Source organism: Polypterus senegalus, chromosome 2 (assembly GCF_016835505.1).
Source record: "Polypterus senegalus isolate Bchr_013 chromosome 2, ASM1683550v1, whole genome shotgun sequence".
Classification (NCBI taxonomy): Eukaryota; Metazoa; Chordata; class Cladistia; order Polypteriformes; family Polypteridae; genus Polypterus; species Polypterus senegalus.
Window position 1 is genome coordinate 204,836,021 of NC_053155.1, and position 14,611 is coordinate 204,850,631.

General features: G+C 33.2%; 1 protein-coding gene across 12 annotated transcripts in view; it reads left to right on the forward strand.

Annotated features, from left to right (window-relative positions):
* Positions 1-14,611, forward strand: part of dmd (dystrophin) — a 2,654,580-nt gene that overhangs the window by 1,172,545 nt on the left and 1,467,424 nt on the right. For all 12 annotated transcript variants that reach the window (XM_039745194.1, XM_039745193.1, XM_039745197.1 and 9 more), the window contains 4 exons: positions 1,054-1,176; positions 4,070-4,207; positions 7,001-7,153; positions 8,109-8,291. In XM_039745194.1, coding sequence (XP_039601128.1) covers positions 1,054-1,176; positions 4,070-4,207; positions 7,001-7,153; positions 8,109-8,291 — 597 coding nt within the window. The remainder of the gene's footprint in view (positions 1-1,053; positions 1,177-4,069; positions 4,208-7,000; positions 7,154-8,108; positions 8,292-14,611) is intronic.

The window sequence follows — 14,611 nt, forward strand, 5'->3', positions numbered from 1 at the left end:
CACAGTGAAGATATGATGGAGAAATACCATGATCAGCGGTTGTGAGTCAACCCCATAATAAGATGTTTATTCAGGCTGAATGTAAGAGCTTCTTAAAATCCTTTGAAATTATTCATTATTGTTGCATGTATGCAATGGGGTTCAAGCTGTGTATGGCTCATCTTGTTAATGCTGTCTTTTTTTAAACAGTTTTAGTCAATATTTTCAATAAGTATCTATTTGCATGTTGCTTGAATTTAGATGTCAGTGTACAGTTGAATGCAGAAATGACTAACATAACCTTGAGTATTTTACTCTTCACCAACATTAATACTATTAAATGAGTGGTCTGTAAAAATGCATGCTTTACCCAAAAGCTGTGTTCAGACTGTATTTGTCAAATTGTCATTAAGTACAAAGTGACTAATGACTCTTTTGATTTTGATGAATCCCTAAAATATTATTTTCCTAAAAACACTATACATTCAAAAAATGTCTATAAACGATTCCTTAAAAATAAAAAAAAAATATGTTTAGCTTTAACTTCATGATGATCCAGGACACCATTTTCTAAATTAAAATTTTTATTTAGGACTTTTGCATTTAGATTTTCATCCTTAATTCAGAAGTCCAGAACAAATTTTCACCAGGTTTAAACTCTGTGAAAACTACATTTCATTTCAGACCGGTCTGTTATTTCCTTGTCTTGACACAAGCTAATTCAAACAAGGTGCATCAGTTACAAACCACTACTAGACTCTAACAATATGTTATCCAGATTGTAAGCATTTGTTATATGGGAAATATTATTATGATCTGAATTTTGCTACCCCTTCCTTTTTATTGAAATATTTAATCATATTTTTTAAAACTGTTACTGTTTTTTTTCTTAATTTAAAGGTGTTTTTTCCCACTAGTACACTAATTCTAAATTCTAAAAATATATGTATTAATAGCACAAACAGTACACAAAGAATGGTTTTATTGAAGTTTTACATTAATTTATATATTTTAAGAAATTTACATTAAAGTTACCAAATAAAGCTTATGTATTTATGGTTTATTATATTATAGGCCCCAGTTTCCTACAAGGAAGTGGATCAGTACCATGCAGATGCACAGAAATGGCTCGAACACTTGGAGACAGAAGTTCAACAGGGTGAAAACCTGAAAGAAGGGGATTTTCAAAAAGATGCGGTAAATAACTAAAGTTAAGGAATACTAATTTAGAGCTTAGAACAGATTCACTATTTAAAATGATCATTTATATTTTTGGGTGGAAAGGTTACACAGTGGTTAATGCTACTGCTTCAAAAAGAAAACATCCTGAGTTTAAATAGCAGCTGCGCAATGTCGGTTTGGAGTCTGCATTGTTTCCAGCAGGATTGTGTGGGTTTTTCACTGTGTATTCAGATTTTTTTTTTATGTTCATTGCACACAGAATTTGATTTAGTGAAAACTTTAAATTGGATGTTAAATAGTGAGTATGAGTTTCTGCAGTTCAATGGTGTGGTACACCATTCAAATCTGGTTTCGGCCTTAAGTCCAATGGTGCTCCAGTAAACTTTGTCCAACAGACCCTAGAATAGATAAAGTTTTAAATAATAAGGAACATTATATTAGTGTTGGCATGTGCAATTTCACCCTTTTCATATTTCAGTCCTAATTTTTCCTTTTAAAAAAAAAATCAAGAAAGGTAGGCACCAATCCAACCATACTGTACATTCAATCACACCTTCCAAATTTAAGACTTACTAGTTTATGTGTATGTTAGGTTTAGGATCATGCACATGATCCTGTCAGGGAGAAGTAATTATCTCGGTGCCTTTGTAATATCTGAACTGAAATGTATACATCATGCTAATACACATGACCAGGGGAGTTGGTGCCTTTCTTGTCAGCATAAAATGTGAGGTAGAAACTAGTCTTGGATGGTATGCTAGTCCATAACAGAAAACATTCACACAGGTCAAATTCAGTGTATACAAGAACAGTTTATAATTGTATGTAACTTATGTCACAAATCTTTAGGATGTAGAAGGCTAGACTAGAATTGTTTTTTGTTTTAGTTTTTGTGCTTGTTAAATGTATTTTTTACTTCTATAAACTTGACTGAAATGTGACGCTCTTAAGCATGGGGTTACAACAGCGTTTTTGCCTTAAGAGTTCTTAAATGTGAACAGTTATGCATATGGACAGATTTTAGCAATCAGGAGATTATTTTTGATTTCTTTACAAGAAAGTATTGAAAACAAACTGATGTCTCCTTCAGTTACCTACACCTTACACAGCGAAGCCATCAAGTCAAGTCTTTTTAAATATATCTTTTACATTATTGTTTCAGGTATATTTTCTTATGATTTATTCTCAGGCTCAGATTTGTAAAAGGTAAAAAGAATGTTTCAAACCAGCTTTCTGAATCTTTGGGTTAGCCTGCTTTCCCTAAGATAAAATTTTTAATTTAATCAACATAAGAGAAGATACGTCTGGTGTGCTTTTATAAATGAATGGGATAGACATATAGTAGAGGATGTTGCTTTTCACAAGAATACCTAAAACACTCACTGTTTAAAAGTCAAAATACAAATGGAGAGGTAAAACGTTTTCATTGTTACTTTGTTACAGTAGCTTACATTGAACTTTTTTTTTTTACACATTATTGTATAAATGTAATTCCAAAGAACAAACAAGACGAATGAAGAGGTGAAAAATGCTGAAAGTTTACTTGAGCCAGCAGGTTTCAGACTTGTTTGTGACTCGAGTTATCACTATAAGTTCTGCTCATTAAAACTGACAGTTTGTAATGATCTGTTTTTCATCATTAGCATAGTTTTGCAAGGAAGCTATTAGTTTCAGCATCAGTAAACATACAAATGAAAACCTATTTTGCTAAATCACCATCCATGGAATGAAAAGAGCAGATAATTTCATTTAATAATATTCACTTAGTGAAGTTGTCATCTGTTGTATTAAGTGACTGTCACATTCATGTCTATATTTTTTTAGTTTTATGTTAATGATATTGTCTGGAAGACCACAAATGAAAATGGCAAGCTGTTGCAGGTTTTTAGTTCAGAACAACTTCCAGTAATCAGGTCATTAAGTAGCTGCTGATTATTGCTGGGATCTTCCATTTTATTTCACTCAAATTTAAGCAAATGAAGCATCTTATGTTTGAGAATAATACAATGATGGAATAGAAAACAATGCTGATATAAAAGTTTTACGTTTAAATCCAAACCTGTGATTGTAAAGTTTTATACACTTTAGTTGTTCTCAAGATGATCCTGTTTCCTTCCACATGCGAAAGACATGACTGGCAAATTTTAAACTGGCCTGAACGTGAATGTGTGTAGGCCCTGTGATGCCAGGTGCCCAGTGATTTTGTGGTACCTGGATAGGGCGCAGCAATTCATTATCAGTCATTGAAAACATAGTTTCAGAAAATTAATAGTTAAAGACAAAAATTTCCTTAATATTTATGATTATTATATGATTATTTTTTCAATTCTAACTTTTGTAATACTGCTATAAAAATGTAGTTGTCCATAATTCTCTTTTAAAATTATTTTCTATGGGCAAATTATTCATATTTGTGGAGTTACAGAAATGTATCCATATTTTTTTTAAAGATTTTTGTTTATAGTTGGTTCTAAAATGAAAGTCAATCATTTCCTGATAATGAAGAAATTACGTTACGCTCAATAAGTATATGTTGTGCTTAATTGGGCAATTTTACAATATAATATTTACAAAGTATGACTTGCCACTACATTCTTGAAAGCAGTGAAGTGAAGTGCTTCTCACCAGAACAGCAAACATTATTCATTCAGACATTAATTTCTTACATCTTCATCATTTCTTCATCTAATTCATGAAATAAACATGCAAATGTTTCACCCAAATTACATGAAAAACTACTGCAAAAATATGTAGGCTATTGCTTGACTGAGAGAGTGACTCAAATTTTTGTCAATAGTACAGAGTAAACTAAGATTAAACGAAACATTCTCAAAATGCTTAAATTATATGCATTTATAAATCAGTTTAACCATGCCGCCTGTATAACTTTTTTTCTTTTTCTATTTAGGGTGAAGCTGAAGAATTAGCAGTGAAAGATCTACTGCAAAAGGGAGAGCACCTACAGCAAAGAGTCCTGGATGAAAGAAAACGAGAAGAAATACGGAAAAAGCAACACTTATTGAATACTAAATATAACATTGTTAAGGTACAATAAAAGTTCATGTCAGTATGAACTCAAGAATGAACACAAGCATAGGATGAGTAATTTACTAATTGTCAATTCTAACATAGACATTACAATCAGTGGTATCATTTTCCATTTATCCCTCTTACAGTAACCAACTGAAAAGGTAGGTACATTTTTTTTCATCAGACTGGTTTTGGTTCTGGTTGCAAATTTGACTTAGAGGTATGTTTAGTCTTTGTGTCCATGTGAGTTTTTTTGTTCCATTAGAGAAACTTATTAATACGTTGTCTGGTAATACTAAAGTCTCCTCGTCAAAATGTAGGATTTCATTGAATTATTTGAGTGAGTTTCTGCCTTATACCTACTGTACTGCAGCAGTCATACTTTCTTGTTTGATTTAGACTGGGACTAAGTAAACACTTAAAATGTGTGGGTGTATACTAATAAGCAGTGGGCAGATCAATAAAGTCTTCTTTCCAGCCTACAAAACAAAAGGATATCCTTAATGCTTTGCTTGTATGCATACTATTCACGACACAATTGCCAATGCTAAGCTAATATTTGGATATATATCAAAAACAGATTTGTATTTTTATATGTTTACGTATCATTTTAGTATACAACTCAATTAAAAACAAAACCTGACATCATCACAGGGCAGCTTTACAGAATATATTATACTTAAATATATTCACAGGATGTTTATATACTTTATAATATTTATATTTAACTATTTATATATTCCAAGCAGAGTTACGTTAAGCAACTTGTCCAGGCCCTTACTGTGATTAAATAATTTTTTTAATATAGCATTGTTCACTGGAGATATAGAACACTTCCAAAGAGTAATTTTGAACTAATCAGTCGAGTAAATAAAGCCAAATTTAGGAGAAACCAAAACTATCATATGTGTGGATGGCATTGGTAGCAAAAAAACAAAAACTATAATTGATAGTATTATTAAGAAGAAATATCTTTGAATATCCACAATCCATTAGAATAAGAAAAGTAAAAGCTTGACCAAGGTAGCGCTAGGGCAGTTTATTTAAAAAGAGCACAGCATAGGAATAAGCCTTACTAACTGCTTCAATTTCAGTGTAGGTAAATAATTGCTAAATGTTTTTGCAGTAAGTTCATTTAAGTAAAGGGGTCAAAGCCATGTCAAATCTTCATATCTTAGAAAAATATGTAACACTTTAGAGCAGAAATTGAATAATACTATTTTCAACTGCATAATTCCCACCTCCTTAATTTTAGGGTTGTGCTGTTTTTAGTTGATGTTTGCTTTTATAACTGTCGTAAACACATCACCAAAGTTAACAAAGTGCCCATATTAAACTGTCTCTCAATTTTTCTTACTGTTTTGGTTCATTTTTTGCGGCCTGAAGTTTAAAGCATTCCTGCAACCTTGGATTTCCGATCCATAATTTTTCTCTCTTCTCTATTGAATGCTGTGAGCCACTACATTATAGCTCACTGACAGCTGTTAACAGAGATGAAAGAGCTTTAGGTTTTATCATGCCATTGTAGATAGCCAAGAGCGGATCTTTTACAGTTCTGAAGCACCAGATTTTTTCTCAGGAATAAAGAGATCAATACCCTTTGCATACTGTAAACTCATTGTACATTATATCCTCCTGTTGAGTTTAGTCACTGTGATATCATGTAATTAGTAGTTGCCAGGGACCAAGAAAAGTCATTAATGCTTTTTTTTTCTTACGTTGTACTTTTTAGAATTGACATATAGTACAGAAGCATCTTTTTTAAAAGTATTGATTATAATTGATTTCTAGAATAATACAAAGATCTCTTGATTAAGTAAGATCATTTTATAAATGTCAAAGCTGCAGTTAAAGAAAGCCATAATTTAAAGTTTCATTCTGTCTTACATATTAAGTTATTCTGGTCTGGAGTGTGTCCAGCTATAAACCCATGTCTCACTCATGGTTTGTGGCTTGTGGGATACGCGCTGACTGAAGTCAATGGTCCATAAACGGATGACAGGAAACTAGAAAACCCAAAAGTCTTAATGAGACTAGCACAAACCTGATATAAGTAGTAAATGGAACAGGACCTGAGCCCTATTTTTTGTAGCTGTAAACCACTGTACTATAATGGCACTGTTTTCATACCAAAATCAACACAACATTAATATGTTAGTATATCCTATGATACAGTTATGTTCAGGCTCCACTAAAAATCTAAACTTCAACAACAGTGAACCCACAAATACATGCACATGTTACATAAACCATGAAATATATAATTTAGAATTTCAGAGAATTGTTTCATAGGATGCTCCGTAGAAATATAGTCAGTTAGCTATGATTTAAGGTATAATCTAAGAAGCTTTATAAATCACAGAAATTTAAGAGATGATGTGCAATTTTCCCAAAGTAAGATGCATATTAATGCACTTTACTGTATTTCTTATTAAGCTGCATTCTTGTATTATATTTTTCCATTCATTTCCCAGACCAGCTTATACACATATATGGTTACAATATTTTTAGAGCCCATTCCAGGGTGACAGTGAGGCAGTACAGTAACTAACTGTTAACATAGAACCAATCCAGTTCTGGGCACATAAATATATTCAGAACCATTCAATGATCAGTTTAAAGTTGACCATCAACCTAATTTGTACATCTTTGGGATAATGTAAGCCTTTGTACCTGTAGACATGAGGAAAGCAAACATTTTTTAATTCACTGGGCATCTAATGAGTTATGTTAGTTGCAGGAAGACAGGACTGTTTTAGAGCACAGTGTAAACTCCTTCCATTGCAAAATTTTTTTGTGCTTTTTACAGGATTTACGATCTATAAGGAAGAAAAAGGCTCTTGCAATTTCTCCTCAATGGTACCAGTATAAGAGGCAAACCGATGACCTTTTGCAGTGGCTTGATGAAATTGAGAAAAAAGTAGCCAGCCTACCAGATCCCAGGGATGACCAAAGGATGAAGGTAACACATTTCAGCAATCTGCCAGGTACCAGAAACTGACATGATATTTTAGAAATGTTTTTATGTTTTTATTAGCTAGATTTTTTAAGTAATGAGAAAATTGTACCATATGTGGCTTAAAATATTGTAACAGTCCTGTTTATTTTCCTATGAAATATGTTGTTAGAATTTTAGTATAATTAAATTATGTAAACTTTCTGTCTGCACTATGGTTGCTAACTAGTCACTTGAATAAACAGGATTCCAGGTTATAATAATGATCAATGGAATTATGAACCAAAGGATGAGTTGACTTGACTTTGTGTGTCTTTATTGCAGATGAGCAAATGAACTCCATAAACGGAAGACATCTTTGTCATGTTAGGACCCTTATTTGACCAGAAACATCTCTTGTCACTTGTCATAGTCTAAACACTGTAGAGTTATGCTCATTTTGTCAAAGTCAGCCTTTTGTTTTTTTCTTTGTATGTGCGTGCACGTGTATGTGTGCGCACATGTCTGTTTATGCATTTCACTGCCTCATTCTCTGCTTCGTTTTCACCAATGAGTTTTTGAAGGAATCGAGAACAAGGGTGGACTAGCAATGCTGGCATAAGATACATTCAGGCCCTTAAACAATAGCTGTTATTCTTTAATTTCAGATTTCAGTATCCACATCTCCCATCATCAAAGAAAAACCCTAAACCCTAGGAAACAAAAAAAAAGTTATTTCAGTTGTAACTGATTTATGCAGCTTAATCTCTGTGAGATCACAAGCTTGTTACTAGACTGCACGACATTTTGTTGGCATTGTGTGTATGTAAATTAAAATAATTTAATTGTAAATAGAGTGTATAAATAAATCTAAGACAAGTACCTCCTGAAATGTTTCTATTTTATTTTACTTTTTTAATCTCCTGCTTAATTTCTTCAGTTTTGACTAGCCTTGGGGCCCTCTATTGGTTTTACTCAATAGGATATTGATGCTGATCTGGAGAAGAAGAGAGAAGACCTGAATGCACTGAACAGGCAGGCTCAAAGTCTGTCAAGGGAAGGGGCTGCAATGGCAGTGGAGCCAAGCTTGATCCAGCTCAGCAAACGCTGGCAAGAAATAGAGAGCAAATTTGCTCAGTTCCGACGCCTGAACCTTGCTCAAATTGTGAGTTACTCCCTGCAAACAATACTGTTTGCAACTGCTACTAACCTAATGCCACTAACACAGTGTGTGAGTAATGAGACGACATAAATAAAATGCAGACTAAATGGCTAAAGCTGGTTTATTATATGAAGAGAATAGAGCTGTAGGAAGACGAGTCATTTTAAAGGATCTTTGCAAAGAATATAATGAAAACGAACAAGAAGAATCAAAGGATTACTAAACGTAAACCTTTTGATGGAGGGTAGGAAGAACAAATGTTGGTTTCTGTTGCCTCATTGATTTGCCATTAACATCATTTTTTATGTGGATTTTTTTTTTCTTTCATTTAATATTCAGTGTCCAATGTATAGTATAAGTCATTAAAGTCAAAGACATAGCATTTATTTTAATTAGCTGGATTTACATGATAATTTTGTAATGTCATGTCACTATGGAAAAGAAAAATGAAACAGTCTCAGCATCAGATCACTCAGGTTCTCAGCTGATTCCTGTTCCTTTGTTTTGATGTTATTTTAATTTTACTTATATTTTATATGCTTCATGTAAAACTCTGAAGTATGAAATAGAGCAGACATTTGCAGGTTAGAAGGATGTTTTCATATAGAAAGTGCATTGCCAATCATAAAACTACTGTCACAGGTAAGAAGGTGTGATGGCACAAGCACTTGTTGAAAATACAACAACATATTCATAGAAAGCATAACAGTTGTAACTAGGCTATTTGTTAATAGTTTTGTGTTGTATTTGTTTCAAAGCTAAATAAAACCCTTTATGGTCACACTTTAGTTTAGGTATCTTTTATAAAGTACCTATTAATCTATTAAATTTTATTAACTATGTTAATAAAACAATAATAAATTATCATTAAAAGTAATAAGACATTTAGAATGTGTTACTGTCATTTTTCATTGTTTTATATCATGTTAAGTCTTATGATATTTTTATATCAGGCAGACTGTTAATTGCTGCTTATAATGAATTCCTAAACTAAAGTGTTACCGCTTTTACAGGTTGGGAGCATGCGTTAATTACAGCTCGTTCCTACACCCACCACACCACGAACCACCCGGAGATCCATTCAAGCATGCAGCAATTTCTTAAATTCAATTTGATAAATATGATATCATTTAAATATGATTTCAAATTTGTTGACATCATTTTCTAGCCTTGATAGAAGCTATTAACAAGCTTACAAGAACTAACAAACTTTTTTGCTTGACAATCATCCATATAATTGGTTAATTATGACTTTACTAAATTGATGCTAACCTGTGTTCAGATGAAATAAAGCAAGTACAGATTGGCCCACTTTATTCTGGGCTATATGGTTCCATTACCACAAAAGGATGTGCAAAAACCATGGATGCTCAGGACATAAAGGTGATTGCACGCATGCAATGAACACAAGAGCTATTACAGTGGGACTGGGGTTTGGCTGGGCTTTGGTATGCAGTTCTTCGATAGCATCATCCTGTGCATGGTATTTCTTGTATGTATTTAGCAGGCAGCAATTTTAAATGCTCTTTTTTGAGAATATTTTGGATTTTTTTTTTATAATTTCAAAATGCAGTGGATCAAAACCATGGATGATAAACCCACGGATAAGGTTGATAAACTGCCATGACTCAGTATTAAATAGTAATGCGTCATAATGACATGGTAGCAACCATCAAAGCAGCAAGCAAACAATATGGCTGTGGCCAGGAAACCTTACATAAACTGAAGAATTTCACAATGAAATCATTTCCCACAACATCACCGTTATAATAATAGAATCAATAAATAGAGCGAAAATGAATTATAGCTCAAAAAATAATGTGGAATTTTCACAGTTAGCAAAATATGATTTCTAAAAATGTATCAAATGACAGGAAAATAAAGGTTCACAGCAACTGTGTTACCAATCATTAAATCACAGAGAAAGAAATTTGTAAATTTACAATGAGGCTCGGTAATAGTAGTACCTGTGGTATTATTAGTAATATTATCACATGTACAGAGTATGGTGAAATTCATACTTGTATGTCCAACCAACATGCAACACATTACGTATCAGACTATCAAGAATTGATTATACTCATTATATTATTCATAACAAGTAGATCAGTTGAGTAAGTGCACTGTGTATTGTAAAAAAAAACATTAATTTAAATTATGCAAAAAAAAATTACTGCATTTAGCTCAAGTTACACTGTTTTGAACAGGCTAGAACAGGGGTGCCCTATGCTTCGATCGCGATCGACTGGTAGATCGCAAAGGTAGTGCAGGTAGATCACGTTGCATTAAAAATTTTTTTTTTTTAAACGTTAGTCTATCATATATTCTCCTTATGGCATTTGCCACTTGATTGACATACAGGGCGGCCAGTCTGAGATCTCTTCTCTTCCAACACACTGGTCATCCCACACTCACGATCAAACGCGTGAGCTACTTGCAAAACTCCGGCTGTGATCTAGTTAGCCTTCCAATATATAGCAAAAAATTCCGTTGGGTAACCACACTGACTTAGCCACCTGCCACCCACGTAATGTTTTTTTTAGATATTATATATTATTTTTAATGTAGGTACATCATTTTGACCTGCTGATTTTAAAAGTAGCTCGCAAGCCGAAAAAGTGTGGACACCGCTGGGCTAGAATGCAGTAATATACATTTTATCCACAATGTCTTTATTTTAATATTGTAGTAATCTGGAATGAATTTCTTGCACTTTTGTACTTAAAATTGAGTGCTTAGTATACACTAGAATGTGAAACTTATTTAACTGGAAAATTTCAGTAAAATACGAATATATTAATTGACAGTCTGAGCCCTGCATAAGAAAATACCTTTTGCATTTAGACACTTTCAAATACGTGTTTTTAAACCATCGAAAGAAAAAAAAATTGTTTGCAGTATTATTTAAATAAAATAAAGTGGAATACTCAGCTAAAAATAATGAAAAAAAGTTCTGTGCTTATTGAATGCTTTTGTAAAGAACAATTTTGGAAAATTAAGAGAAAAAGTTTAGTTAATTAAAAGCTGCTCAGTTGCTGGTAACTACTCTATTTTACTACCTTTTAAGTTTACCATCTAACTCTAGATACAGTGAGAATCATTCTATAAAGTAAAAGTGTCCACCTTTCCGCAACTGATTTGTGAGTTTCTCACAATCAATTCACCATTCCTGTGTCTTGAATGGATCAGCAAAGAGAAAATCTTGCACATTTCTTGCAGAATAAATGCTTTTGGATGTGCACACACTCCCAAAACATGTTTTTAGCATATAACTTTATCTATAAATCCACTACATTTTTTCTATTGTTTAATAGAGTTCATATGCATGTTTATGAAATATTTAGAGAAAGTCACAAAAATAATAAATTATTTCCCATAATTATTTTAGTTTACATTAATATATTATTTTATATTTATAAAATGTGTATAAGAATCAGTGTCATCCATGAAGAGAAAGACTTTAGCTACATAAATACGCTGAAAATAAAACTCAATTTCAGAAATTCCACAAGCTTCAAAGATTTAGTTTTTATATACTGAAATGGTCCCTATATAATTTTTGTGCAATATGTTTATGTGTGCATTGTGTATAGGCTATACTGTAGCAATATTTTATACCTGGCCTGATTGCTGTATTCTTTAAAGTAGAAAGAATTCAGTGTTGCATATAACGTGTTATGTGACCACCATACTCGTGTGCAGCCATTAAAGGGCTAACATAGAAAAATACCCTAAGAGCAATGTCAAAGGTTTAACTAACTTATGAATGCAAACAAGGAATAAATATAAAATAAGGAGAATGTATGAGAGAGCTAAAAATATTGTGTTCAGGTTGCTTCTGCTTAGAGATGCGTAGTGCATGTGTGCAGTGAAATGTTTGCTAGAAAGACATAAGTAGTGTCCAAACTTACCAGAAACAGAGAAAAATTAAAAGAACACACCCTTTCTGTACTTTTCCACTGTCTCTTTTGTACCTTTAAGACTATATACATATATACATTTTACACAGAGCAAAATTCTCAGGACCCTTTGGCCACAAGAAAGTAAATACTCACTGCGTAGATAACTAGCTTTATAAAACTTGTGTTGGTGGCCTAATATTTACTGTTAAAATATAATAAGCATTTAAATACAGGAGGGATACAGATTTTAATAAAAGCACGTGCTGCCTTCTATACAGGTTTGATCATCAGGGTGATTAAACGGTTCAATTTCCTTGTACTTAAACAAACACACCCAGTTTTTTATTATATTAAAACTGGTCTTTGTGAGTTTAGCATGTTTATCAGGAGCTTCAGTGACAAAGACTACGCAATTTGGTGATGTTTCACAAGGAGCAGTGGCTAAGGTAATGCTAAACTTTGAAGTTGGAAGAAAAAAATCATCCACCATAGCATTCATGGAAAAACATGAATATTGCTTGTTCTCTGTACAAGTTTCAAGGAAATCATTGCCAGTCTAAGGCTAGAGCAGGAAGCTACATCAAAGATCGTTCATCAGTGCAATTTATTAAACTTTTGCTGGTTAAATTATACACAGAACACAAGCAGAGGTCTACTCAGGAATGAAAAAAATAGTGGGATGACAGTATATATGGTGCAAACTAAAAGGTATCTGCAGGCTAAAATGGTTGTTTCACAAAGGGAGGTGTCCCTCTATTGTTATACAGGGTGGTGCAGGGAAATGGGAAATTTTGGAACTAGGTGTTGGCAACCATGGGGCATCAGCAGTTGTTTGGGACCAATGCAACCTTGTTTAGAACCCCTTGCCATTAATTATAATGGAGCAGTGGAGTGGTGCGCAACGAGCGTTTTCTGTGAAAGCCTTTTATAAGAATGGTGATAGTGTGACTGCTGCACAAAGGGAATTTTGGTGCCATTACCAATTAGGACATCATGATCGTATTCCGTCTGCTAATGCAATTACAGCATGGAAGCACAATTTAAAAGAAACAGGTTCAGCCTTAAAAAAGAACTCCCCAGGTGGAGCCACTTCACAAACTGCCTGACAATTGGTGGCAGCTATTCGACAATTGTTTGGAAGGCGCATCATTTCACGCAACTGTGACATTCCATGGCCTCTGAGATTCCCAGATCTCACAGTTTGTGATTTTTTTTTCTGTGGGGACATCTTAAAAGCCAAGTGTACCGCAAACGTCCTGCAACCATTGCTGAACTAAAAAGGAGGACTGAAGAGGAAATCGTCGGCATTACTCTTGACATGTTATATCAAGCAATGCAGAATTTCCACAACAGCTTGTCAGAATGTGTACAGAGAAATGGACAACACCTTCATGATGTTTTCTTCAAAACATAAAATGAATATTAATTACCATCATTAACTGCATTATCATTAATTTCATCAATAAATGTATTTTGTAATGTGTTTATTCGTGCATTGACCGTCAATTGAAAATTTCCAGTTTCCCTGCACCACCCTGTACTAAATACATTTTGCAGACATCAATCAGATCCTCTGATTCCCACAGAGGAAGAGGTAAATAACAGTCATTACAAAGCAATTCTAAGTGATCATGTTCATCCTATGTTTAAGCAGGACATGTAATTAATGTAAACTACTTTATATACCATTGCTATCCCAGTTATTAGTTCTGAGGCACAGAGGCTATAGAGGTGGAGTATGAAGTAAAGCTGAAAAGAACAGAGATGAGAATGATCAGATAGATGTGTGTAATGTCATGAAATGAGTGGAAGATGAAAGCTGAGTTAAGAGAAAGACTAGGTTTGGCAGCAATAAGTGTTGTGCTGACAAAAACCAAACTAAGGTGATCTCAGCATGTGAAGCGGACAGCAAACACATTATTAGGTGAAAAGGTGCATCAAGATGGAGGTGGAGGGATGAAGTAAAAAAAGAAGGCAGGAGAAGATATTGTTGGACATGGTGTCAGGTGATATGAAAAGTATTGGTCTAACCCCATACGATGCCCAAAACCACTGGGAGTGGAGGAAGAAGATTATATTGGACAACAGGCTAACTTGGTTAAACCCGAAAAATGGCCATTAAACCAGTGATGTTGAATAACTATAGCTTCTTAGGCCAATACTATATATATATATATATATATATATATATATATATATATATATATATATATATATATATATATATATATATATATATATATGTGTGTATATATATGTATACTATATATATATGTGTATATATATATATATATAACATCTTCCTCTTTTCAGAAGGTCAACCTATTAACTTCTGTGTCATTTCTCATTCACAATTAGTGCAATGATATCACTCACCACCACATTCAATAGCAATCAGTCTTAAACCAAAATCTTTAAAAT